The sequence below is a fragment of the Vulpes vulpes genome, chromosome 3 (assembly GCF_048418805.1).
Source record: "Vulpes vulpes isolate BD-2025 chromosome 3, VulVul3, whole genome shotgun sequence".
NCBI lineage: Eukaryota > Metazoa > Chordata > Mammalia > Carnivora > Canidae > Vulpes > Vulpes vulpes.
The window spans coordinates 114,965,589-114,993,551 of NC_132782.1; the positions used below are offsets into that span (position 1 = coordinate 114,965,589).

Consider the following 27,963-nt stretch of genomic DNA (forward strand, 5'->3'; position numbering starts at 1 on the left):
CTGGAAATCAGAGCTGAATCACGTTTACTGTACAAAGAAATGAAAACCGTCCAAAGTGAGCACAGGAATGGTGTGTCCGACAGCAGCGAAGGGTAGTGTTGACAGAGCGAACACAGGGACTCCTTGAGACGGCGTCCATGTGCTTGGGTTCAAAGTCCGAAGAGAGGGGCCCGCCGGCAGGACGGGACAGGTGTGGCCTTCCCTGCCTGCCCCATGGCCCGGGCCGCGGCCCCCCGCCCCGCTCCCAGCACCCAGCGCAAGGGGTCCTGGAGCCCGGGGCGTGGCCGTGAGTAGGAGGTAGAGCTGAGCACCAGTGGGACCGGTGGCCACGCCACCACGCAGGCGGCAGGAGGGGCCAGTCCTCCTGCTCAGGGCTGGCTGCCGGCCGCTCCAGGGGCTCGGCGTCCCTGCCAGGAACAGTCCAGGCAGCATCACGAAGACCCAGGTCAGGGTGGCCCTGGGGAGCTATGCCCCAGCGGGCTCAGTGCCCGGAGCAGAAGCCAGGTGCCCCGGAGGCCGGGGCGGGTCAGGGGCACCCATACAGCCCCACCCTGCACCTCAGCTTCACGCGGCAATGGGAATGTAAGCGGAAGTGACAGCGCAGAGGCCGCTGTCCCCTTGGACGAGCACCAGCACTCTGGGGGGGGGGGGGGGGGCCGGGGACATAGCGGCCACGCCAAGCAGACCGCAGGGGAGGAAGTGTCTATGAATTCCCAGGTTGGAGCCCTAAGGGGGGTGTGCTCCCCCGCCGATGCCTCAATCCCCTACCCCTCCAAGTGTCCCACCGCTTGACCCCACAGCAGACGGGCCCCCCACGTGGCTGCGTCACAGGTCCCTGCCTGTCCTTTGAAAATGTACAAAAAGGTAAACAACTTCCATATAAATAAGAAAAGGGAGCCAGGCCTCCAGGTCCCCACTGACGGCCCCCGAGGCCGGGCCAGGCACGGCTGCCTCCTGGGCGCTTTCCGGCCGTGCGCCCTGCCCCGTGGGGGCCCAGGCTTGCCCCCTGAGGCTCCCGCGGCTCTCCGGTCCCACAGAACTGGTCTGACAGAGACCACTGCACTTCCCGGGAGGCGCTGTGGCCAAGCCTCCCCCGCACACCATGCCCGCCAGTGCCCAGCCAGAAGCGTTCCCGGAGCGTGACCCCTCCCAGAGTGCCCTGGACAGGGTGGCGCCCAGCCTGCCCTGCTAGGAGATCTTGCAGTTGCTCCTCGAGCAGTTCTGGGGCGGGCTCTGGGGGGGGCGGATGGACTTAGATCTCTTGAGGCTGTTGCCTTTGCTGCTGCTGCCACCCGCCCCGCTGGCCAGTGAGTAGGAGCGCCCGTGCATCATGACGGCGTTCATGCCGTTGGCCATGGAGAAGGACTTGAGATGGCTCTTGATGGTGACGGGCAGCGGGAGCTTGTCGATGAGGTGCACAGGGGTGCAGGAGACGATGGCCCGACAGCAGAGGTCCTGCAGGCTGAACACTACACACGGGGGAGGCAGGTCAGGGTGTCGCGAGAGGCCGGGTGTGCCAAGCCCTGGGGGCCCCTGCCCTGCACCCCGAGGCACCTCAGCCGGGACCTTCGGGCTCAGCTCCGGGAGGGAGGCCTGCAGGCCACGGTATCACCTCCCAGCACCGAGGTGCACACGGGGCATCGTGCACAGTGCCCCCCCATGACGCAGGACCCCACGCGGGGCAGACCCAGCCCCCCGACAAGCCGGGGTCCAGCGGGCAGCCCCTTACCCCGATTGGGCCTCCAGATCTTCTCCATGCCGTGCCGCATGAGCACGATACGGGACAGCTCGGTGAACGACTCGATGACGTTGAAGTTGCACAACGGGCTGACCTCGAAGAAGGTCATTCCGTTCTTCTCTGCGTACGCCCGCGCCTGCTCCGTGGGCACTTGCCGCTTGAAGGCCAGGTGCAGCCGGTTCCCAACCAGGATCCGGGGGACGCCGGGCGCATGCTTGGGAGGGCACAGGGCTCAGCAGAGGCATGACCACAGGGCGCCCCGTCTTGGCGCCATGCCCCAGGCCCCAGAGCAGGAAGGGCCTCGCGGTCCATGCTGAGGCCCCTCGGAGCCAGGGTGCTCAGAGCGGAGGACCCAGGGCCGGGGGGGGGGGGGCGGGGGGGGCAGCAAACGGGCCCCAGGCTTCCTGCCGGGGATGGAGACCCGAAGGTGCATGTGCGGTGCACACCTACCTCATCGATCTCCTTGATCCACCGGTCGATGCCATCAAAGGACCAGCGGTTGGTAATGTCATAGACCAGGAGGATCCCCTGCAAGGAGACGCGGGCGTCGAGAGGCTGGGCCACCTGGATGGAAGGGGTCTCGTTCCGGGCACAGTGCCCGGTGTGGCAGGGCACCACTCCCGCCCAGCACAGGTGGGCCGGGCACACGGGCTTTCAGGCAGGTCACATGGGTCACTAACACAGCCCCGCGGGAGACGGGCGGCTTCCAGACTCCGTCACGTGCAGAGGCACCTGTGCTCCCAGCTCTGCCTACAGTTGAGCCAGCCCCCCACTCTGTCCCCTCCCCGAGTCCCGGCCCACACATGCCTGGGTGCCCCGTGTGGGCTGATGGCAGTGGGGGATCCTGTGGGCTCCATGCGGCCCCCTCCCTATCTTGGGGACGTGGCTAGGACAAGGGGCATGTTTTCAACGTCTTTCTTACAAACACACCATAAGCATGAAGCTGTGATCACTTCACAATCCCTCCCATAGGACAGGCGGCCTATGAGGGCCTCCGGGTGGGCCGGGCCCTGCGGACAAGCCTGGAAGGCTGAGGGGCCACGTGTGTCCCGCAGTGTCTTCTGCCCGAGCACCGGGCGGAGCGGAGGCATCCTCAGCGTCCCAACCCAAACTTGCAGCGCAAGACGTCAGCCGCCCCCGCAGGCCCCCAGCAGCTGGGCGGGTCTGTCACATCCCTCAGAGACCAATTAGTGGGAGCTGGGCCCTGGGCTGGCTCCACCTGCTGGGCTCGCCTGTCGTCCCTGCCTCAAATAGCTCAGGGACCTGTCACAAGCCTCAGACTCCAGCGAACCGCGGGCCCCTGCCTGTGTCTGCCCAGACGCTCCCCTGGCTCCCCAGCTCAGGACCAGCCCCAACCCGCTCACACACTGGGACCCTGCAGCCGAGGTCAGACCCAGGGCAGCCTCAAAATGAGTCTTTTCCCTCAGAGAAATCCTTCCAATCCTGGAAGATGCAGGGGAGCCCCCAGGTCTTCTGAGCACACTTTTCCTGCCCGGAAAGCCTCGAGCAGAGCGGAGCAGAGCCAACCGCCAACCAGGGAAGGGGACACTGGCCGGGGGAGAAGAGCCAGGCCCGGAGGTAAGTCCTTCGAGACAGATGGACACTGACCCACATGGCGTCAAGGGCAAAGACACCAGTTTGGGGGGCACTAGAGGGTGAGACTGGACGGGCCCCCCTGCCTGGGGCCCGGGGCCTCATGCCGCTGACCCTTCACGCCTAGGGCCCCCTTCCAGAGATACCCAAGGACCCGTCCAGTGAGCACGCTCGTGTCTGCACTGTTCACAGCAATACCTGGACGCGCGGTCCCAGAGCTGGGGGAAGACAAGCTGTAGCCACAGCGCATGGATGGCCAGCCCCAGAGAAGCACCCGAGTGCGCAGCCTGGGTGCGCGGCCCCGTGAGCCCTGGCACAAGGGTCACAAACACAAACACGAACATACGGCGACTCCCATAGGCGTTTGCAGCACAACCACACGGCGGGCGGCTGGCTGGGGCCTCCCGTCCTGCTCCTGCTCCCCGCCCGGGGCCCGGGCCCTGGGAAGCCCTGGCTGGGCCTGCGCTGGCGCCACTGCCGCCCTGCAGCTGCCGGGTGTAACGGAGGAGCCCCGCTCACAGCCATCAGGTCGAAGGCCGCGGGGCGGGCCGTAGGGATGTGGCAGGGAAGGGCACGGGGGTCAAGCAGGCCGGGACGGCTCAGACGCCCCAGCGTCCATGCCCTGAAGCCCCAGGGGTGCTAACGTCCACTGTGTGTTTCAAAGAGGCGCAAACACATTCTCGCTACATCCTATTTCCTCGATCAGTGACAGGTACTCAGGCTTTGTACGCGAGGGGCAACTCCAGGGTACGAAGAGCTCCCCACCCCTCCGGGAATGGCACTCACTCTCACTCCCGACACAGACGGGATCGAGGGGCTACGTGCCCGGCCCTCACCCCGGGCCCCACCCCCGGCAGCCTGCCCCTCACACCAGGCTCAGGAGCTGCCGCTGCTGGCGCTTGGGTCATTTCACCTACCCTTATCACCATCTGTTACCCCCAGGCCCCCCTGCCCAGGAAGATAAAATCCCAGAAGTGGAGCTGTGCGGCCTCATTCTATCAAGGTTATTTCCATTTGTCATGTAGGAGGGCACAGACGTGTGCAGGGGGCGGGCGGACAGAGAGGATCTCCAGCAGACTCTGCGCTGCGCGGGGAGCCCCACACGGAGCTTGACCTCAGGACCCCGAGATCATGACCTACGCCGAAACCAAGTATGATGCCTAAACGACGGAGCCCCCAGCCCCAAGATTAGTTCTCAGCTACAGCTTGCACCTCAGAAGAGGCAGAGATTTTCAGCGTGGACAGTTTGATGAGTCTGGACAAATGAACGTACCTGTGCCGCCAGCACCCCTACTGAGGGACAGGGGTGCATTTTTTATGAATTTAACTTTCGGGGTGTGTGATGCATTTTGTACAGTAAAGCTCCCAAGGAATGAACAGCTGTGGTGAAGCCCTCTGCCCACACCCCCACTAGAAGCACCGAAAACGGGGCAGCTGCTAAACAGTCCCCAGCCCATACGCCCGCCCCCCTGGGTGGAGACAGGTGGCATGCTGGTGCCCGTCAGCACGCACTCGAGGTAGATGCCATTTCCCACAGGAAGCTCCCCTACATGGGAACTAAGCATTTCCCACAGGAAGCTCCCCTCCATGGGAACTAAGCAGCTCGGTGCCCAGCCGGGGCCGCCCAGTGCTAATCCAGGTGACCCCAAAGCCCCCAGCTCCCTCTTTGCACAGGGCCTAGGGGACCCCAGGGAGCGCCAGCAGGAGGCACCAGCCCTCAGGGACAGGAGTGGCCACCTGAGACCCCAGCAACAGCAAACATGGGCCAAGGCCCAGGACACAAAAGTGCTGGTGGCAAGTGCCCCGAGATCGTATTGTGGTGGGTAGCGAGAGCCCAGGTCGGCACGGGCTTCTGGGACCTGGGTCCAAAGGCCCTGCAAGGTCCCTCCCTGGTCTGGACTCTCGGAGGGTAGGACAGTGACAGGAGATACAGAACTCTGGGTACCACCAGGCGGGTGCCAACCCCACAGACCCCCCCGGCACCGTTCGCTGCCCCCCGTGGGGTGGGAGCACAACGGGCGGCAACAGTGCAGTGAGGCCGCTTCGAGGCTCTGCCCAGGCCTCAGATCTGCCACGGGCTCCTCCAGCCCCAAAATGACAAGAGCCCCCAGAGCTAGCAAAGTAAAAGCAACAGCCAGCACACAGCGGACTGGGCTGGATGCTTGCAGAGGACGCGGTAACGCTACATGGTTTCCCAAAACTCACAAGTTGGCAAACCTGCAGGCCCGTTCCCTGCGTCCTTCGCAGCCTTGGCTGGCTGTCCAGAAAGGAGCGTCTGTGGCCTGGCCCATGTTTGCACCCAGAGCAGGCAGGGTGGCCGCGGTCAGGGGCCCAACCCCACACTTCCCGAGGCGGCTACCCCATGTCTTCATCACAGAAGCACTACGTGTTCATTGGAGAGAAATTACGAAATTCTCAAACTCCAAGGATCACAAGAGAGCTCAGCAGGAACCCCAAGACACAGAGTGAACGCTGCCCTCTGACAGCCTTTGCCCTTCGTGTGCTGAAAGCACACACGCAGTCCCTTCCTCAATAAAAGGGGGCCGTGGGCCGTGCTTCCATGCGCCTGAGCTCTCCCCACACTCCCCCGGAGGGCGCTGGGAACCGCAGGCAGCTCCTGCTCTTAACCTCACCTCTGGTGCTCATGACAGATGCCCCGAAGCTGCAACCCACACCCTGAGTCGGCTCTAGGCAGGACTGCCAGTTCCACGCCTCCTCCGCAGGGCGCCCCCAACATGGGGGGGGGTGGGATGCAGATGAGGACCAGTGACATTGCCAAGCCAGCGGTGGCAGGAGCACTGCGCACACCTCTGTGCAAGCTCGTGGCACTGGCTCCCAAGCCCAGCCTGGGGGACCCCCACCCACCCCCAGCCAAGAGCAGACCAAGGCCGCGTCCAGGGTGCTCTCCTGTCGACAAGGCCCTGGATGAAGGGCTGGGATGGGTGTTCCTGCCAACACCTGCTGGGACTCAGTCGGACTCAGTCATAGACCAAGTTCCCCTGGCTTCCCAGGTCCCACGGAACAGAGAGAGCAGCACGGGGGTGGCCGGGCATTAATCATTGCTCACAAAGCAAAAAAGATGCCCGTGGGGTCCCCACGAGCCCAAGCCAGGCAGCCCCCCGGAGCCCGCACCCCACACAGCCAGAGGCCCAGCCACGTGCCCACGGGCCCAATCCCTGCATACGCTGCCTTCCACAGAGGCCCCTCCCCGCAGCACAGGGAGGTTCGACCCCAGGTCTCTCAGCAATCCCAGAAGCCCGGGATTGCTGCCCTGTCCCCAGACCACACACTGACACAACGATGAACATTGAGGGCAGATCCGTTCACAGCTCCCTTCCCTTCTCCTTCTCGCCTCAAACCACAGCCAGATCCAGGCAGCGGGCAGGCATGCTGGGGGGAACCCAGAGGACGCAGACCTGCCCCTGCACACCCCGACTCCTGCTCCTTGCTGCCGCCCTGCCCCTCGGAGGACCTGCGGCAGCCCTTCCGCGGTGGCTCCAAGGTTGTCTCTGGCCTCAGCAGTGACCCAGGCCACCCCACCCGGAGCCCCCCACCCTGGGAGGGGCAGCCCACCCGGAGCCCCCTGACCCAGCACGTCCCGGTCCTGGGAGACGGGGAAGTCTCATCTTCTTCCCCGTGAGCTGGGTGGTTGAGTGGCACCTCCAAGGGTCTCTACACACCTCCCATGGTGCCTCCGACAGCAGGAGCGATGGGTGTGCGTGGGCCCAGGGGGCAGCCTGGCGTTCAAATGTCACGATGTGCTTAGAGAATCACGCAGGGGGTCTGACAGCACAGTGGCGGGAGGAGGTGGCATCCCAACGGTCGATGGGCTTACCTGCGCGCCTCTGGAGTAGGACCTGAAGATGGTGCAGAACCTGCCCTGGCCCGAAGTGTCCCTGAAACACAGGGGGTTGGGGGACACAGCCCATGGGACCCCAGTGGGGCTCCCAGCTGCCCCTCCCGGCCTCCGTGGGCCTCTGCGCCCTGGAAGCTTGCCCTGCCCTGACAGGCTGCAGAACCCTACCCTGCGGATGCCCGCCTCCACACTGAGGTTCCAGGAAATGCCCCTTAATATGCAGCCCAGTGAAAAGCAAGGAGAGAGGTCACTGTAGAAATGAGTCTTTATGGGCAAAAGGGAGCCAGGCTCCACCAGATGGAACAGCCCAGACTTGTGGTTTCTGCATCACAGAGCAAAGTCCAGTCCACACTGACAGCGTGTCGGTGCAAGCGGCGGGCCCCGTTGAACGTGCATGGGATGCCGTCCCGGCTCCTCATCACAATGACACTGCATGGCTGGTCCCTGTCCCAGGCACCTTGCCCCCCGTGGCCTGACTCACCAGAGCTCCAGCTTGACCCGCCGTCCATCCAGCAGGATGGTGGTCGTCTTATAGTCGATTCCTGTAAGGAAGCAGAGAGCGGCTGCAGTGACCCGTGGGGACAGGCCCACCAGGACTCACCCGCAGGGCCAAGGGGCATGTGCCGCTCCCCCCTGCGGCCTTCTTGTGGCTCCACCCAGCAACCCGAGCTGGCCAGCCTGCATGGCCCCAAGAGCCCGGGCTGGGTGCTGATGGCACTGGCGGGGAGGGAGGGTGGCTCATCTCCCTGTTGACCGACTTCGCATGGGTCCCGGCATCGACCCCCCGAGTTCTTGGGTTCACCGTAGCCCCCAGGTACTGACAACTAGAGCATGCTGCAAGCATTATTAAGGGTAAAGTAATTTCTAAAATGCCATTTCTCTGGAGAGCTCTCTGCAGAATCTATGCCTGCCATACCTTCAGTTTTTATTTTTTTAAATTTTTATTTATTTATGATAGTCACACAGAGAGAGAGAGAGAGAGAGAGAGAGAGGCAGAGACACAGGCAGAGGGAGAAGCAGGCTCCATGCACCGGGAGCCCGATGTGGGATTAGATCCCGGGTCTCCAGGATCACGCCCTGGGCCAAAGGCAGGCGCCAAACCTCTGCACCACCCAGGGATCCCAGTTTTTATTTTTCTACTCTTTTATGAGAAATAGTCCAAGACAAGTTGGTAGGAGCAGGGACACTTAGCTTACACGCAACATCTTCACGTGGTTTGTGGGCCATCCAGAAACTCCCCACAAGCTGTCTTCCCTCTTCTTTCCTAAGCCTTACAAATCTCATCAGTCTCTTGGCTTTTCATAGGCTTTTTTTTAAAGGTTTATTTTTATGTTTTAAGGTTTTATTTATGTACGTATTTACTTGAGAGCGCGCATCCACGGGGGGAGGAGCACGATCTCCCGGCCCTGAGAGCATAACTGAGCTGAAATCAAGAGTCAGTCAAATGCCGAACCAACTGAGCCATCTGGGCGCCCCGTTTTTGTTTTTATAAGTAACCTCCATACCCAACGTGGGGCTTGAACCCACAGCCCTGAGATCAGTGGTCACACAGTGCACCAGCAGAACCAGCCAGGCACCCCACAAATGGGCACTTTTTTTTAAAGAGTTTGTGTATTTATTCATGAGAGACAGAGAGAGAGAGAGAGGCAGAGACACAGGCAGAGGGAGAAGCAGGCTCCATGCAGGGAGCCCGACGCGGGACTCGACCCGGGTCTCCTGGATCCCACCCTGGGCTGAAGGCAGACACCAAACCGCTGAGCCACCCAGGGATCCCCCCAAACGGGCATTCTTAATGCAGGTGCTCTCCTCACTGTGCACACGGCACACCCCCTCGGGCACCGTGCCTCTACCCTCGCAGTCCTTCGGCCTGGCCAACTCCCAGCTGGCTCCCATGCATCTAAGAACATTTAACAGAATGAAATTGGAACAACAAAATAGAAGAAAATATTTGCAAATCATATTATCTGATAAGGAACCAACACACAGAATATAGAAAGAAATGCTGCAACTCAGTAACAAAAAGCAACCTAGGGGTGCCTGGGGGGCTCAGGGGTTGACCTGCCTTCAGCTCAGGGCATGGTCCCGGGGTCCTGGGATCCAGTCCCGCATGGGGCTCCCTGCAGGGACCTGTTCCTCCCTCTGCCTCTGCGTGTCTCATGAATAAATAAAATCGTTAAAAAACAAAAAACCTAATTTAAAATAAGTAAAAGCCTTGAACAGACGTTTCTCCAAAGACGACGCACCAATGGCCAATCCGCACACAGAAAGGTGCTCAAGCCCACTCGTCATTAGGAAATGCAAATCAAACCACAAGTGTTTAGACGGTTATTACAGAAAAAAACAGACAAAGTCACCAGTGCTGGCGAGGGTGTGGAGAAGCTGGAGCCCCGTGCTCTGCGGCCCAGGTGTGGGGTGTGCAGCCACACGGCACACGGTCTGGTGGCTCCTCGTGAACTCAAACAGAATTACTATATGCTGCAGAAATGCCACTGCTGGGTTTACAGCCAGAGAAGCGAGGCCTGGGGACCCAGGATGGGCGCGCCGCCCCCGCACTCCCAGCAGCGCCGCTCCAGGAGCTGGAGCAGCCCCCGTGTCCCCCCGCAGGGGAGGACAAAGTGCGGTGACTCGTGCGCAGCCTGACCGGGAACCGTCAGGTCCCTGGAAACAGGAGGGCCGCGGAGGGGCCGGGGGGCAGGGGGGCAGGGGGGCAGAGCTCCAGGTCGGGACCGTGGGGGAGCCCCGTGGACCACGGCGGTCCCGCTCCCACCCCAGTGGGATGGTGCTGATGCCCCTGAGCCGCGCACCCACACACGGGCAGGGGCAGACATCCCCACACACACCTTTCAGCACAACCAAAAGAAAAGGGAGAAAAGACTCTCTTACATGTATTGTCTTTATTTTTTTTTAAGATCTATTTATTCATTTGAGAGAGGGGGAGAGAGGGGGAGAGAGAGAGCACACAAGGAGAGGAGGGGCAGACACAGGAGAAGCAGAGTCCCCACCGAGCAGGGAGCCTGACACGGGGCTGGATCCCAGGACCCCAGGACGACGCCCGCCTGGCTGAGCCCCCAGGCACCCCTTGCAGATACTCTCAAGCAAACACTCCCAGGGAAGAAGCAAACTCAGGCTGGTCCCCCCACCTGTGGCCTGCACCCGCTCGCGCCGCGACTCCCGTAATGCCGTGGCACAGGAAGCAGAGCTCTGAGCGAGGCCTCGCCCCCTGGGTCCTGGCTCTGTGGCCCCTGGGAGGGTAATGCTGGCAACGGCGGGGGCCAGGGAGGCCGTGGTGTGGACTCCATGCTCGGGCAGCACCACCTCCAGCCCAGCAGGTTAGGGCCTAGTCTGAGGCTCCCCACGATGAGGCAGCCCTGCGGCAAGCACACCTCAAGGTGACTCCCCAAGGCGCAGCCGGGAGCGGCAGGGAGGAGGGGATGCCCGGGGCCGAGGCGCAGCGGGGTGAATGCCTGCCCGCGTTCCAGCAGACGAGGCACGACAGCACTTGCACGTTGGGCTGCAGCTGCGCCCTCCAGCAGCTGCACCAGGCGCCCTGCCAGCCACACAGTGGGGCGCACGCAGGTGAGCCCCGAGTACTGGGAGCTGCACCCAGGACCGTGGGCCCTGCCAGCCTGGCCTGCTGCGTGGCTCACTGGCTGGCTCCGAGGCTCCCAGAGCACGGGGCTTTCAGGGAAGGCCTAGAGGCCGCCCAGGGCCAGCGTGTGGCCGCGCCCCACACCCGCTCTCCCAGGACCCCTCGAGCCCCCATGGAAGGCTGAGGGGCCCTGGGAGGGGCTGAGGATGGCGGACAGCAGGGCGCCGCTGCAGATGGCCCGGCCGCAGGGGACAGCCCCAGCCCCAGGGGACAGCCCCAGCCCCAGCCCCAGGCTGACAGGTTCATGCGGGCGCCAAAATTTCAAATACATCCTCACACCTACCCCGCCCCTCCTCTCCACCTCCCAGACCTGCCTAGACGTGCAGCGTGACGTGTGAAGTATCAGAGAACAGAGCCCAGGAGAGACGCCAGCTGCAGACAAGCCGAATCTTGACAAACAAGGGGGCGCCCAGTGAACCACCGCTCCATCGGCTCAGGTCTCACCCTCTTGGAGAATTTCAGTCACCCCCCTCCCCGCCTCACCCCTACAGGCCACAGGTAGGGAGCGTCTGTCGGAGAAAATGATACCCAGGGATTTACTCAAAACACGGAAGGTCTCGTACAGTGGGTGTGACCACTCAGCAGAACCCGCCAGTGGGAGCTGGGCTAAGTGCCCGGGTGCACCCAGGGGTGACCAGGCCTCCAGAGGGCCAGGCCCCAGCACCCCACCCCTGCGCTCAGCGCACAAGGAGACAGGAGCAGCGCGCACACAGGGAGGGGTCACACTGGGTGACCAGGTCGCAGAGCCCAGGGCGGTGGGTGGAGGCAGGGCCGAGGGGCCAGCGGGGGCCAGCAGCAGCTGACCAGAGGCGCCCCAGGGGACACGTGCTGTCCTCGTTCCTGATCCTTCTCATGTGACCTTTTTTTCCTTTTTTCCTCTCAAAGCTTTTGAAGCATGTTGTTTGGCCAATGTTCTGGGGGGATCTTTTTCCCTTTTGGTGACTCCAGGTCACCCCTGCGCCCGTCCAGCTATTCTGTCCCGCATCCCGGTTAACAGCTTCATCATCCCATCCTCTCTATGCTCCTGTTCCACTTCCTGGGAGCTGTCCTCAACTGTACCGTTCCTCTCTGTTCTTTTTTTTTTTTTTTTTTTTAAAGATCTCACTTATTTATTCAGGAGAGACACACACACACAGAGAGGCAGAGACACAGGCCGAGGGAGAAGCAGGCTCCATACAGGGAGCCTGATGCGGGATCGAGTCTCAGGTCTACAGGATCTTGCCCTGGGCCGAAGGCGACACTAAACCGCTGAGCCACCCAGGGATCCCCTCTTTTTTTTCCAACATTTTTTATTTACTTGAGAGAGCACCGGCAGGCACAGGGCAGGAGTGGAGGGAGCAGGAGGTGCAGACTCCCCAGCAGGGAGCCCCACAGGGACCCTATCCCAGGACTGCGATACCCCGACCCGAGCCGATGGCAGATGCTTCACCCACTGAGCCACCCAGGCGGCCCTGCTGCTCTAACTTAATCTCTAAACGGTCTTTCTGGCCCTCTGAGCGCTCTTTTCAAATAACATCCTATTCCTGGTTCCTGGCCGTGGTAACTCTATCTCAGGCCACACTGATTATCACGCTGCTAGGATTCTCGGTGTCCTTCCTCCCACCAGGCAGCGCGGGTTGGTCCAGCACCCCTCAGAGGCCCCAAGAAGCTGCAGGAGGTTCAGGCAACGGCCAGGGGGGCTGAGGATGGAGCCGCCAGGCCCCCAGGGCGGATGACGGGCGGCTCCTGGGGCAGCCCAACAACCCTACCCGTGCACCCGTTGTGCCCGGGGCCCACCTCCTATGCCCCTGCTTGCCCCCCGCCCTCCTTTCCACCCTTCCTCCAACCCTGAGCTCTGAGGGGCCGGGGGCACAGGTTCCTGCCGGCACCCCATGCCAGGCGCCAGCCTCTGTGCTCCATCGGGGCGGCAGTACCTGCATCCCCAACAGCTTTGCCCACCTGATGGAGTCCCCAGTCTCTAAGAACTTTACTGACACGGCTCAAGGGGGTGGTGACTCACTTGACACAATTACTGTTTACGCTTTCACCAGACACCAGGCCCCCTGCCAGCTGTCCTGCACTGCACTCCGGGAGCCACAGAGGGTCCGCAGAGGAGACACCTGCTGTCACCACCTACGGAGGCACAGGCCAGGGCCATGCACATGACCACCACCGGGCACAGTTCTGGGCCCTGCAAGCAGCTCCGCATCGGGCCAGGTCTGCGTACAGGCAAGCACCTGTGCCTGTCCCACACAGAGTGCACGCCCCGTCGGCACACCACATCTGTCGGGGGTGCCACCACCTGGTGAATTGTGGAAGTTTTATTTGTTCAGAATGTTTTTTCTAAGACTTTATTTATTCATGAGACACACAGTGAGAGGCAGAGACACAGGCAGAGGGAGAAGCGGGCTCCCTACTGGGAGCCCGATGTGGGACTCGATCCTGGGACCCCAGGATCACACCCTGAGCTGAAGGTGTGACGCTCAACCGCTGAGCCACCTGGGTGCCCTATTTTGTTCAGAATTTTACCACAAGTTCTTCATCATTTTAGAAAAACAAAAACAAAATCAAAAACCACCCCCACTCCCTTGGTAACAGCAGCACCAGGTCCATTCCCACTGTCCTGGGGCCGGCGTCTCATACAACTGTGTCCCGGCACAAATGACCAGGATGCACCACGCCGCTTCCCGCCACAGGGACCCCGCCGTGCACATGTGAGTGCTCAGGGCACGCGGTCTGGGGACCACCCTCGGGCCTTCTCAGGACAGGGAAGGGAAGGCTGCAGGTCCCCGCTCCCTGGGCTCGGCTCCGGCAGGCAGAAGTGAGCAGCCCCCAGGAAACACGGCGGAGGTGAGGGGCCAGCACACTGGGGACAGCCGGGGACGGCGCGGAGGACGAAGGGTGGCGCAGGAAAGCCCAGTCAAGTCCCAACCTTCCCCGAATGCCTGTTTCTGACAGCCTGCCCCTGCTGGTGGTTTGGGGGGCTCACCAAGGCACCCCTCCTGCCTCACCAGGACCTGCGAGCAGAGCCGCGGGCACGCGCAGGAGGAAGGCCCCCCGGCCAGCCCATCGAGGACAACCTGGTGCAGGAGCCACTCCGCTGGCAGAAGTGCAAGCACGGTGTCCCAGACGGAACAGGCTACATGTCACACTCTCCTCCTCCGCTGCCCCCTCCACAGCCTCACTGACACACCCGTCTGCACGGACGCGGGACCGCAGACCTCCAAGGAAACCCACCGTCAGACTGAGGAGAACACGAACAGAACCAGGTACCTTCAGCTGTCAGCCCTGCCGGCTTGATTCTGTGTGTAAACAGAGATTGTTGATCAAGGTTCCAATGTTCAGATTGAAGGCCACCAGTCAGACCCATGGAAGGGGGCGGGAAGGAAGGACGGCACCTGCCCAGGCAGCACGCCATCGCCACCTGCTTTCTGTCTGAGGTTCCAGCCTTTATGGAGAAACGGCAATACCCAACGTGTAATTACCCAGCTACTTTACAGCATGATGAAAAGCCACAGGAAGACTTTTTTTTTTTTTAAGTAAGTTTCATGCCCAGTGTGGGGCTTGAACTCACAACCCTGAGATCAAGAGCTGTGAGCTCCACCCCTGAGCCAGCCGGGCGACCCCACAGGAGGACGTGCCTGGGTGGCTCAGTCAGCTGGGCAGCGAGCTCTCCACTGCAGCTGGGGTCACAATCTCAGGGTCCTGGGATGGAGCCCCATGCATATCAGGCTCCGCACTCACTGGGGAGGCTGCTTCTCCCTCCCCCTTGGCCCCTCCCTCACTCATGCGCTAATATAAATACATAAATAAAAATCTTAAAAAAAAAAAAAAAGAATGAAACGTGCTGATCGTGTCTGCCTTTGGAACTGGAATGCCAGCCGGGGTCCGCGGGGCAGTTCCCCGCAGGATCTCCCCACTGCAGCAGCTCCCAACAGCGCAGCCCACCGCACCCCCACAGCGAGCCGGGTCACCCACACACGTCACCGCAGGCTCCAAGAGCAGCGCAGCACGCGGGGCTCCCGGATCTCGCCTCCCAGAAGGCTGGCTGAGTTCGGCGGTCTGACCCAGGCATGCTCCCCTGTGTTTCCACGGGACGTCTAAACCCAAGGGAGGCAGCTCCTGTTTCTTAAATGTTACTCCCTAAGGAGGGAAAATAAGCTCTCAAGGCCCCAAAGACAGACAAGAAGCAGAAGAGGAACGCCAGGGTCTTCAAGGAATCAGAGACACTCCCCCCAACACAGGAGGACACAGGGCCCTGGGCCTCCCCGCCCACCAACAACAGTTCCTGACAGCCCGGGCCGGCAGGCTTCCCCCCGCACATGACACCAAGGACCACCAGCGTCTTGAGGACCCAGCAGGTGGGGGACAGCCGCAGGCAAAGCGGCAGGCACTCCTGTGTGGGCACGGGGTCGCGCCTCCTGGCTCTCAGGCCCCTGGTACCGGGAGCGAGGCCGAGACAGCCCCTGTAATCAGGCTACGTGGGACAGTCCACGGCAGATTCACCTTGCCACTCCACGGAGCAGGCCGCCCTCTGCAGCTCCCCCCTCCCCGGCCTCCCACCCCGCGGGGGCTGGGAAGTAAGTGGCAGGTACCGCCAACAACCACAGCACCTTGAAACGGCTTCTTCGGGGCACCTGGGTGGCTCCGCTGGCTGAGCATCCGACTCTCGACTCTGGCTCAGGTCCTGACCTGGGGTCTTGGGATTGAGGGCCACCTCGGGCTCCCTGATGAGCAGGGCGTCTGCTTCTCCCTCTGCCCCTCCCCTTCGCCCTGCTCTTTCCCGCTCGCTCTCTCTCCAATAAATAAAATCTTAAAGAAAACAAAGGATTCTGTGTGTGCCAGCCCGCAGGCGCCCGCAGGCACCCGCAGCCCGGGAGAGCGGGAGGCTCCGTGGGGACCCTGCTGGGCTGTGACGGGGTTTCTGAGCCACAGACACAGCAGGTAAGTGGGTCCTGCCTTAAGCCCCTCTGTGTGGTGGTATCTTAGCTGGCTCGGGCTGCTGTGCCCGATTCCTATCAACTGGGTGGTTTATGATCAACGGAGGTTTATTCTCACAGCTCTGGGGGCACCAGCCAAGTCCGCGTCTGCTTCTCGCACAGCTGAGGGGCTTGTTCGCCAGGGCTCTGATCCCGCTCCCGGGGTCCACCCTCCTCCACCCCGGGGAGGTCAGCCCCAGAGGCCCTGCCCCTACCACCTGGGGGTCAGCTGCCAAGACACAAACGTTGGGGCCAAACCACTAACTAAATGCAAACACGCACTCCTCTGACCAGCACCGTACCCACAAAATCTATCCAAACCAAAACAAGGAAAAGAACTTTTCAGGATGGGGCGGTGGGCCTGGAGGTGTCTTCCCACAAGGCAAAGGGACCCTGCAGTTGTGACTGCGGTGACGGGCCCAGAGAGGCAGAGGGTCCTGCGTTATCTGGGTGTGCCTTACAGGTGGGGACTCCTTCCTGGCTGAGTCAGAGATGAGACGGAAGGACGGGACACTCAAGGCCTGGCCGGGACGTGACGGGGCTTTGAGACAGAGGAGGGGGAAGGTGGCAAGGCCCATGGGTGGTCTCAAGAAGCCGACCTCCTAACTGTGCGGCACTGTGTTACAGCAGGACGCGAAAGGAGTCCTCGTTAACCCACTGGGCGCGGAAGTAAAGCCCGCCCACGGGGGGTGGCCAAGCAACAGAAGCGGACCCCTGGGAGGGACGGCTGCGTGGCTGCTGTAAAGAAACAGGATGGAAGGGGAGGAATGGAATTCTCAGCCCCCACCGCGCTGCGTGGGACACTTCGGAAAACTGTCTGCAGGTGCCCACGGAGGCTGGACACGCCCTACAAGCTGGCAACACCACTCCTCGGTGTGTCCCGGACACAAATGTACACATACAGTCACCAAAATCAGGTATGAGAGTTTCGTAGGAACGCCATTCACAAAAACCCAATCACGGAACTCGGCAACCAGCCACCCGCTGGGAACACACAACAGCGCGGCCAGAGCGCTACCCACAGGGCCGAGCTGCGGCCACACTGCCACGTGCTCCGTGGCGCCCAGGAGGACGGGGCGGCAGGGAGTCCCCCGGGCAGGCACGCCTGTGGGCACCCCGGAGCCGCACCTCCAACACCCCCAGGCTCTGGGTGCAAAGTACCTGGAGAGAGCTGATGACGGGCAGAGCCGGCGCCCGGGGGCTCAGTGGCTCGGCCCCTGGCCCAGCTTCGCTCAGGTGCAGCTCGGGGCCCTGGGATGCGCCCCCCCCCCCCCCCCCCCCCCGGCTCCCTGCGGGAAGCCTCCCTCTCCCCCTGCCCCGCCCCCCACTCCTGAGCGCTCAAATAAATACGCAAACCTTAAAAAAAAAAAGGGGGCTGATATCAAACACTGGCTAACACGTAGAGCAGCTGGGACTCACTACACAGCTGGCAGGGATTCAGGACAATAGACGACATCACAACACAGTCTGGCAAATTCTTATGAATTACACGCACAGACACACGTGAACCACTAACCCCACTCCCAGACACATCCATACAAGGACTTGTGGGTTACAAATATGTGTCATGCCACTTAATCATACATGTACCAGTGGTCAACAAAATATGCACATTTACCACAAAACTAAATTTTTAAGAAGTTTTATTTATTTATTTACGTGACCTCTACAACCAACATGGGGCTTGAACTCGTGACCCAGAGATCAAGAGTCACACGTTCCTCTGACTGAGCCGGCCAGGGGCCCCCCACAAAAATAAAATTTTTAAAGATCTTTAAGGATTTGTACAAGAACGTTCGTAACACCATTCTCCACAACAGGCAAAATCAGGAAATGACCAGTGGCCAGAAGCATCCTGACAGGTGAACGGATGAACAAATGGGTGTATGTGTGCGAAGGAATGCTCCCCAGGATGGGATGAGGGCTGTGGCCTGTGCCCCACGTGAGTCTCACACACATCCTGCCACGTGAAACAAAACAACAACATGAAAGACCATCTTGCGTGACTCAATTTACAGGACGTTCTAGAGAGGCAAAGTCCCCTTAGAGGGATGGGAAGCAGGCCAGCGTGGGCTGGGGGCTGGACTTGCAGAGCCATGAGAGAACTTTTAGGGGGCAGTGGAAATAATCCATGTCCTGACCAAGGCGGTGCTTGTCAAATCTCACTGGACCCAACACCCAAAATGGGAACACTTAGGGAGATCCCCGGGTGGCTCAGCGATTAAGTGTTGGCCTTCAGCCCAGGGCATGATCCAGGGGTCCCGGGGTCGAGTCCCACGTCAGGCTCCCTGCACGGAGCCTGCTTCTCCCTCCGCCTGTGTCTCTGCCTCTGTCTCTGTGTCTCATGAATAAACAAACAAACAAAAAAAACTCTTAAAAAAGAATATGTAAATTACAACTCAACATAACGTGCTCTAGACGAGTGATCCCGCAGGATACTGCCAATCACAGAGTTCAGACTAACAGGCCTTTCAACGGCCGGGCGCTGAATCACCCTGCAGGCTGCGCCTGAGCGCAGAGGACAGCTGGGTGCGCACACCTGTCCCGAGCACGCAGCGCGCACAGACGCCGTGGGCACAAGGACACCTTCCACGGGCACACGTGGGCTACTGGTGGGCCAAGAAGGAACGGCGGTCGCCTGATGAGGGATGGGAAAGGAAGCAGAAGTTACCTAATACATTGCAAAACACCTTTCTGCCTTTCTGCACTAGCACGCCACGCTTCAGGAGAGGCTCTAGGGCAGCTCGGGGACTGGTTTCCTGTAAAAGAAGAACTTTTCCTTAATAAACCACACCAGAGGGGCAGCCCCGGTGGCTCAGCGGTTTAGCGCCGCCTGCAGCCCAGGACGTGATCCTGGAGTCCCGGGATGGAGTCCCACATCGGGCTCCCTGCATGGAACCTGCTTCTCCCTCTGCCTGTGTCTCTGCCTCTCTCTCTCTCTCTCTCTCTCTGCATCTCTATGAATAAATAAATTTAAAAAAATAAAAATAAAAAAAATAAACCACACCAGAGGGCAGCCCAGGTGGCTCAGCAGTTTAGCGTCGCCTGCAGCCCAGGGCGTGATCCTGGAGACCGGGGATTGAGTCCCGCATCGGGCTCCCTGCATGGAGCCTGCTCCTCCCTCTGCCCGTGTCTCTGCCCCTCTCCCTCTCTCTCTCTGTGTCTCTCACGAACAAATGAATAAAATCTTAAAAAAATAAAATAAACCACACCAGAGCCAATTCAAGGCAAAAGCTTTCATAAAGAGTGAAGCGCACTTTGTGTAGAGAACTTAGCAAAGCATTGAGCACTTAACACAAAAATTACTCATGACCCCAAAATCTGGAGAAACCCACCGTGCGCGCTCTCCTGTGCGCCACTGTCCAGCTCTCTCACTTCGTACACTCAGAGGCTATGTAATTACACAGGCGGCGTCTACTCAACACGATGCAGACCCTTCCTCACCTTACTGAATACTCGCTATTCCCCCGAACTCCCATCTTTAAAGGCTGTACAAGGGATCCCTGGGTGGCGCAGCGGTTTGGCGCCTGCCTTTGGCCCAGGGCGCGATCCTGGAGACCCGGGATCGAGTCCCACATCGGGCTCCCGGTGCGTGGAGCCTGCTTCTCCCTCTGCCTGTGTCTCTGCCTCTCTCTCTTTCTCTGTGACTGTCATAAATAAATAAATAAAAATTAAAAAAAAAAAAAAGGCTGTACAATACCTCACCCTGCTACTAAACCATATTTCCCCTGTTGGACCCTTGGAGGTTTCAGGCTTTTCATTTTTTATTATTTTTTTAATGATTTTATTTATTTATCCGTGAGAGATACACAGAGAGAGAGAGAGATGCATAGACACAGGCAGAGGGAGAAGCAAGCTCCATGCAGGGAGCCCGATGCGGGACTCGATCCAAGGTCTCCAGGATCACACCCCAGACCACAGGTGGCGCCAAACCGCTGCGCCACCGAGGCTGCCCATTTTTTATTATTTAAAAAAAAAAAAAAAGGGATCCCTGGGTGGCGCAGCGGTTTGGCGCCTGCCTTTGGCCCAGGGCGCGATCCTGGAGACCCGGGATCGAATCCCACATCGGGCTCCCGGTGCATGGAGCCTGCTACTCCCTCTGCCTGTGTCTCTGCCTCTCTCTCTCTCTCTCTCTGTGACTATCATAAGTAAAAAAAAAAAAAAAAAAAAAAAAAGCGGGGGGGTGGGGGTGGGGCCTGGGTGGCTCAGCGTGTTGGCAGACTGACCTGGTTTTGGATCGGGTGATCTCGGGCTTGCGGATCGAGCCCCACCTCAGGCGCCGCGCCCAGCACAGCCAGCTGCCCCTCTCCCTCTGCCCCTCCCTGCCATGTGCACACGCACGTGCTCACTTTCTCACTGTAAAATGAATAAAGCTTCAAAATAAAAATTTAAATTAAAAAAAAAAGGAAGAGAAAACTACGCCATAAGTGTCTTCAGTTGTGTCCCCTATCATTCCCAGCTAAGATTCCTAATTCCTTGGAAAAAAGGGACTACTTTTTAAGGCTCTGGACACTACGTGCTGCGGACTCCCTCGCTGCTGACACTGTTCCCCGCCAGGTACTTACAAGTGAACACTCCAGCCCACTGCCTGGGACTTTTCATTAGAAGCCCCTCTCTGAGGACTGCGTGTGTGGCCCTGGCCAAGTGACTTAAAATGAGGGAAATCCTCCCAGTGATCGACCACCAAGCTCGTCTCACTGACCCGGGGCTCTGGTCACTGCCAGCCTGTGACCAAGAGAGCTGCATGTGTGAACGTGCAGCAGGACCTCTGTGCCCCACAGGAGCCCTGTGTCAGCCCAGGACAGCAGCTGCTCACTCCACCTGAAATCTGTGTTCAGGGACACCCCTCCCTGTGTAGACTGCCTCCGCAAGCAAGCCAGACTCCTGCCTGACATCTTCCTGCACTGTGGGCACTGCTGGCTGGCATCAGGGCCAGGAAGGCCCAGGCCACCCTGCTGGAGGCCACCACGCTCCTGCACCCTCTCAAGGCCGTGCAGTCCGGGTCATGCCACCTAACCCACGAACCGTCCTCTCAGCCAGGCGTCCCACAGACCTGATTACTAGGCACCCCCCCCACCTCGGCCCAGGTGATGGACACTGGTGCACAGGAAGGTCCAGGCTGGCCGTGACCCCGCTCACGACCCGAGGCCACTAGATGGAGCACGGGCCTGCCTCGGCCACAGCACTGCCACCGATCTGGGAACCGCAGCAGTTTGTTCCGACCCGCCCAGGTGCCTCCTTAGCTCACGGACGTGGGTTTATCACCTGGCCAAGATCTCTGTCCAGGGCGGATGTTAACTCACTCGCCCAGAGATCTGGCACCTGCACGTCTGGACTCTGGCACTTTCCAAAATCCATAGAGTTCCTGCCTGTTTCCAGACTTGTCTGTTCTTGCTCAGAGATGCCAGCCTCTTGACACCAGGCCCTCTGCACCCCTCCCTGGGTAGACCACTCTTGACCTTCCCTCCCTCCTCGCAACCCCGAAGCCCTATCTTTCAGAGCACTACCCACCCACCTGAGCCGATCGCTTCCCCCTGACGCATTCCAGCCAAGGGCCGCACCCCTCTGCCAAACAAACGCCTAGCACCCCAAGGGCCAAAGCTCGTCTGGTCATGTCCTTGGGTCCCTGCCACATCTGCTCCCCAGGCCTCCTCTACCCTCTGAAGGACACATGTCCACGGTCAAGGAGGCACCCAACACTCCACGGACATCAGACTCAGCCGGTCACTACTGGGCCTGCGTGAGCACAGTCGTAATGAGCAAAGCTCCAATACGCCTAAGACTCAAAGTTCAAGTTCACTTTGTTCCCATGTATTTACTCGCATTCCCAAAGGACAAAAGGCGCCCATGTTCCCACCCTAAGGGTAACCCTACACACCCAGTCTTGGCTCAGTCGACCTCCTTCCCGGCACATCTGCACTCACACTCCCAGCCTCCTTCCCCTGCATGTCCCGGGCACCAAACTCAGCCCCGTGGGCCACTATGCCCCAAGCCAGGGCGCCGGACACGGACCTTACCCGACTTTCTCCAAGTGGCAGGTGGCAACACCCTGACCCATGTGGCCCCAGACCCCACAAATCCCACACTAGCTGCAGCCCACTCCCCAGGCTGAGCTGTACTAACTGCAGCCTGTCCCTCCCCCTCCTTGCCCTCCTCCCTGGCCATGAGCCGCACACCAGGTACAATTCAGCTACAATGGAGGTGAAGTGCCTGAAAGACCCTTCCCACCTACTTCCTTGGTTTCCTGCTGAGGGTTCCTTCCTGAAACAGACCTGTTTACTTCATCAGCCATGCCACGCTCCTGCTGACAGGAACAATGTGTACCCGGCGTGACACAGCAATGTCACCGTGACAGCACGGCCCCACCAGGGTCCAGCTCTGCGTGGCCACATGCCCAAGCTCGTGGAAGCCGCTAAAGGTTGGGGGTAAAACTTGACATTTAACATACTCTACCTACTAACTAGGAAAACTCAGGCAAGGCCGTGCCAGCTCAAACGACAAACCAGCCTCATTAGCTGAACCCGAAGCAGACCGGCCGCTCCCAGCCTGCCCGTCAGCTGGGGGTACGCTCATCTCGACACTGCACACACCGCTGAGTGCCTCTGGCCAAGGGGGAGCCAGGAATCACAGCCCCGTAAGGATAGGTGTATGCGCGGCACTCTGCAGCCTTCTGGAAACTTCTCTAGAAACTGGTGGTTAGCAGCTGACCCTGGGAGCTGCAGGGATCTGCTCCACTGGTCACAGCTAGGAGGGAGGCAGGCAGGGCAGGAGCAGCCCAGTGAAGGAAGAACAAATGGGCCTCAGTGACTGTGCAGGCCCCAGAGCAGGGGGAGGCAGCCCCGGGACTGCGGAGCGTCCGTGGGGAGCACAGGGTCACCCCTGCCAATCACACCGACAGACTGACCGACAAGCCTGGAGAGAAGCGCCAACCAGGAACTCAGCAACCAGCTGCCCAGGCCCAGGCCCAGGGAGGCCGTGGGGGCCGGGCCCTGCAACTGCACGCTCGTCACAGGCCATGCAGGATGATGACGGTGCTTCCGACACAGAGTGGCAGAGGGGCGGCCCTGCGCTGGCACGCGCTGGGCACGCACCACACGCTGCACCAACTCCTCTTTGGAGCCTGGCAGCCAACAAAAGGAAGGCAGACCCAGTAAACGGCCCAGGAAGATGGGCAGAGACCAGCCACATGCAGAGGGAGAGGACGACAAGCGGCCACCAACAGCACGGTCCTGTCAACACAGGGTGCTGCCCACAGGCTGCTCGCCCAGGCAAGACGCACGCCAGGCCGTGCCCTGGGGGCCCACCTCACGCCGATGCTGGGGACGAAGCAGCGGCTCAGACACCACAGGCAGAGACACAGTCTCTCCCTGGGTTTGCACCGAGGATAGAGACCATCTCTCAGCCGGGTGACAAGTCAAGTCCAGAACCGTCCAGTGCAAGACCACGAGCTGGGGGACACGATGAGCTCGAGCCTCGCCCGGGGCCGCGGACGTGGGCTGCAGCCTACACTCCAGGGCGCTTCCCTGTGGGCACAGCAGGCACTGTTTGGTCCCACACACATCAGCAACCAGCAGAACCCAGACACGCATGGCAGTCCTCGTGCTTGCCTGGCTTTGTGCACACCCATCACAATGCCTCGCTCCTACCTTCCCTGCCCCCGTGCCCTGGGCTCCAAGGACACCCCGTGGCTCCCACCCACGCCGACCCCCAGAGGTGCAGACAGGGAGACATGGGCTCACATGCGCTCTGGAGTCCCCCAGGATGTGGGATCACCCGATGCGTTTTCCTGCCTGCCTCCCACCCTCAATGTGAAGACTCGTGGGAGCCGAGCACAGAGCAGGTAACTGCCCTAAATGTTCGCTGCCCTCAGAAGAGTGGGCCCAGGCCCGCGCTCCTGCGTGTACCCGGCATGCTGCCGCAGGGCAGGCACAGACCACCGCCCACCCCCCCAGTGCACAGTTGGAGCTGGGGGTACGCTCGGGAGTAGAAGCTGCTCACAAAACACCTGCACCTCCTTCCTGCCAGCTTTCACGACTGACACTCCCCAACACTTTTGCCCTGCAGCGTCATTTCCCCTGCAGACGGCCCAGGTACAACCTGTACACAGTGTTGTGCTGCCTCCCCAGGAGAGCAGATGCCTCCTCTAAAACCACTGCTGTGGGGACGCCAGGGGAGCTCAGCAGTTGAGCGTCTGCCTTCAGCTCAGGACAGGGTCCCAGGACCCGGGATCGAGTCCCATGTCGGGCTCCCCGCAGGGAGCCTGCTTCCCTGTCTGCGTGTCTCTGCCTCTCTCTGTGTCTCATGAATAAATAAAGTCTTCAAAAAATTAAAAAATAAATAAATAGAACACTGCTGTGTGCTCAGAGAGAAGTCAAACCTCCTGAGAGGAAGGTTTCCAGATCTACTGAGGTCTACACACAGGGCACGTGAGCACCACCAGATGCTGAGGGCCTGCTGCAAGCTCCCCCAGGTGTGGGCACACTGACACATGCGGCTGTGACTGCTTCAGATGCCAGCACCAGAAAAGACCATTTTGATGACTCACGTGTTTGCAAAGCTCTCACGGACTTGCCTGAGGAACAAGCTAGACAAGACTTCAATGCAGGTAAGTAATCAGGTTGACCCAAGGAAAGGAGTCCGATTACACGTCCTGCACCAAGTGGGGATTTCCCTGGCGTGGGTCATCCACTCCTCATCAGAGGAACCAAGCGAGTTTAGTCAGAAAACAAGGCTGGAAACGTGCTGGGGGCTTTCAACAACGAAAAAGAAAAAGAAATAAATACATATATGTGCTTTGTCAGAGAATCAGAAATTTAAAAATTCCTGAATGTCAGTAGCTCTCGCAAAGAACGAAGTCACGTGATGTGGAATCCTGAGAACCAGCTGTCCAGAGCTTCCAATACCCTCAAGCGTCTTCCTTAGGAAGCCTCCAGAGAAGAAGAAAGAAGTGCTCTTGGGCCTACCGACTCCACCCTGATGAAGAGCGCTGGCCGCTGGGGTCAGCGCCCTGAAGCCCTGACCACAAACACCCAGTCCTTGTGTCGTGCATCTCTTAACCTCAAGGACCCTCGACACAGGCTGGCACTTTGCCTCTTCCGCCGACGTGGTCAGGACAGCCCCTGAACGCTTTCTAAGAGTGGGCTTTCCTCAGCACGGTGGCAGATGGCTGTCCCACTGGACCAGCTCACTGGGAGTCTCTAACTCCTCCGCGGTCTCAGGCAGCTCACTGCCAGCCCTATTCCAGTCAACGTGTCACAGGAACCGTGGCAACCACCACGACCAACGAGGGGCATACGGTGGCCCTGTGTTCCCCGAGTGCCGGCGGCCCCCACGTGGAGCACCTGAGGGTGAGGCTGAGCTGAAGCACGTTATCAACGTTCCAGGAAAACACCGCTGCCCCGGACAAAGCCCGGCCTTCTCACGCTCTTGTAAACACGCCCCAGCAGCCGCCCAGGAGTGGGGCTCTGGAAGGCGATGCCCCTACTGGAAAAGCACCTCAACCACTCACTGTCTACAGTGGGAAGGACACCTCTGACAGTCACTGCCAAGTGTCTGCTGGCGAGGGCCTGCTCAGGCCCCAGCGGAGGCCCTCCTTCACCTAAAAACAAACCCAGGGCCCCTCCTCTCCTCCCCTTCCAGTTGTCTCCTCTAAGGCGGGGCCGAGGGCACGAGCTGCAGGAGGGGCCATAGTGCAAATCCAGCAGAGCTGCCCCCTGCTGAAGCGGCTCCAGCGGGAAAGGCAGTCAGCCGGTCCAGCTCATCCAACAACCCCGACAGGTCCTAAAATGAAAAGGTCGGAGTAGCAGCGTCCACACCGTCAGCTGCCTCCAGGCGATTGAGCAAACAGCAAACGCTCAGAGCAGTGCCATAGGACCGCCAAGGGTCCAAGACACAAAGTAGCAAAGGGCTGGGGAACAAAGATCAGAAGAAGTAGGAGGAGATGGAGCAGGACTTCCAGGAGCACACAAGGTCCCTGCGGAGACGGCTGCTGGGCCACCAGTAGATTTCCTGGTTCCCCTCAAAGAAATCCTCCCGGGGCCGGGGCCCCCACGCCAGGAGGCACTGACCTCACTGCCTTTCTTATGTGAGATACGTGAATTGACAGCAACTGTGACAGATGCCAGGCTGTGTACCCACCCTACCCTTCACCAACGCAAGCAGAAATTTCAGGAGTATGTAGTCACACCAGGAAGAGAGTGCCTCCTCCTAGCATGACATGTTGGGCCTGCACGGAGCTGCCACCATCTCAGGGTGCGGCCTGCCTGCACACCTGGGCCGTGGGGTCACGGCAGACCTGGCACACCTGGCACAGTGGCCCCCACAGAGCACAGGGCAGGGGGTGTGACTGCAGGCGGGGATGGCCAGGGTGGTGGTGTCACTGCCAGTGGGGATGGCAGGGGCAGGAGTGTCACTGCGGGTGGGGATGGCCAGGGCAGGGGTGTCACTGCGGATGGGGATGGTGGGAACAGGGGTATCACTGCAGGTGGGGATGGCGGAGGCAGGGGTGTCACTGCGGGCGGGGATGGCCAGGGCAGCGGTGTCACTGCAGGTGGGGATGGCTGGGGATGGCCGGGGCAGGGGTGGGCAGGGATGGGCAGGGGTGGGCAGGGATGGTGGGGACAGGAGTGTCACTGCGGGTGGGGATGGTGGGGACAGGGGTGTCACTGTGGGCGGGGATGGTGGGGACAGAGGTGTCACTGGGGGGGGCGGGGGGGAATGGCTGCGCAGGTGTCAGTTGGGGGGGACGGGTCCCCACGCAGGGGTGTCACTGCGGGGGTGGGGCCGCGCAGGGGTGTCACTGTGGGGGGGATGGAGGGGGAGCCCCACGCAGGGGTGTCACTGGGGGGGGATGGCGGGGGCAGGGGTGTCCCTTTGGGTAGGGATGGCCGGGTAGGGGTGTCACTCCGGGGGGGGGGGGCGGGGGAATGGCCGGGCAGGGGTGTCCCTGCGGGCCGGGATGGCGGGGAGGGGCGCCGCGGGGATCGGGGCCTGCGCGGGGCGGGGCGGCGGGGCGGCGGGGCGGCGGGGCGGCGGGGCGGGGCGCGGCCTTACCGTTGCTGTAGGCGTACGGGGACTCGGCCGCGCCGTCCTGCAGGCTCTCCAGGATCTCGCCCTTGCCCACGTCGCTGTCGCCCACCAGCAGGAACTTGAGCAGGTAGTCGTAGCTCTTGACCGGGCTGCCCTGCGTCCCCATCCTCAGGCGCGCGCGGGCCCCGCCCGCATGTCCCCCGCGCCGGCCGCGGGCGCACCGAGGCACCAGGAGGCCTCGGACCGACCTGCGGGCCCGGGCGCGGGTGAGTGGGCGCCGTCGAAGACAGGACGGGCCCGCCGCCCCGCCGCCCGCGCCGCCGCCTCGCCTCGCCTCGCCTCACCTCAGCGCCACCGCCCCGCCGCCCGCCGCTTCCCGCACGGCGCCGCACAGCCCCGCGCCCCGCCCCCGGCCCGAGCGCCGCCATTGGCCGCCCCGCGCCCGCCGGCCCCATTGGCCCGTGCGCACGTCCGTCATGCCGGCCCGCCCCCCCCCCCCGCCGTTTCCCACACCCCGCCGTTAAACCTCCGGCCGCCCCGCCTCCGCGCCGTCGCCATTGGCCGCCCGCCGCCTCCTCCGCGTGCCCATTGGTCGGCACGCACGTCCGTCACGACGTGCTCCCCCTCTCCGCTCCCCCCCTCCGCTCTCGGGGCAAGATTCCAGCAGCCAGGCCTGGCCTAGCCGCCGCTGCCCTTGGCCCTTCGCCTCCGGGTTCCCCGGCGCCCCTGGCTCGCCCGCACGTCCACCAGCACCTTCGCCGCCCCCGCCGCGCCCCGCAGAGCGGCCGGAGTCGCCAGCCACCCTGCCCCCCCCCCCCGCCAGCCCCGGGAACGCCGCGGCCCTCGCCCGCCCCCTCCCCGCCGCCATTGGCCACCGCTGCCGAGTCTCCCGCAGCCACTGGCCCGCCCGCACGTCGATCACGGCCCGCTAAGCCCGCCCCCTCGTCCCTCACTTCCCGCCCCTTTCTCTACACGCTCACCAATCAGGAGCTCGGGGCTTCGGTTGTTTGCATACGCCCCCTGCCCGCGGGCGGTGGCGGTCCCGGGCCGAGGCGGCGCGCTCGGGTCCCGAGGGACGAACGCCCCTCGCCAGCCGCGGCGCGGCTCCCGCGGAGACCCCAGCCAGGGCGGGGAGCCCCCT

At 61.3% G+C, this 27,963-nt stretch overlaps 1 protein-coding gene and 1 long non-coding RNA gene across 4 annotated transcripts; one reads left to right on the forward strand and one right to left on the reverse strand.

The window, feature by feature from the left end:
- Positions 1-7: 7 nt before the first annotated feature.
- RAB40C (RAB40C, member RAS oncogene family) lies at positions 8-27,963 on the reverse strand. 3 transcript variants are annotated; one of them, XM_072754242.1, is made up of 7 exons: positions 27,803-27,963; positions 26,847-27,070; positions 7,669-7,729; positions 7,167-7,227; positions 2,189-2,266; positions 1,730-1,952; positions 8-1,469 (listed from the first exon to the last, which is right to left on the reverse strand). In XM_072754242.1, exons 2-7 carry the CDS (start codon positions 26,986-26,988, stop codon positions 1,189-1,191), a joined length of 846 nt encoding a protein of 281 aa, XP_072610343.1. In that variant the 5' UTR covers positions 26,989-27,070; positions 27,803-27,963; the 3' UTR covers positions 8-1,188. The 3 variants fall into 3 exon arrangements, with proteins under 3 accessions (XP_072610343.1, XP_072610344.1, XP_072610342.1); XM_072754243.1 differs by lacking the exon at positions 27,803-27,963 and adding an exon at positions 27,167-27,216; XM_072754241.1 differs by lacking the exons at positions 26,847-27,070; positions 27,803-27,963 and adding an exon at positions 14,053-14,409.
- LOC140598336 (uncharacterized) lies at positions 2,260-4,708 on the forward strand. The gene is made up of 2 exons (XR_012000699.1): positions 2,260-3,316; positions 3,459-4,708. It is a non-coding gene; the product is annotated as an uncharacterized lncRNA (long non-coding RNA).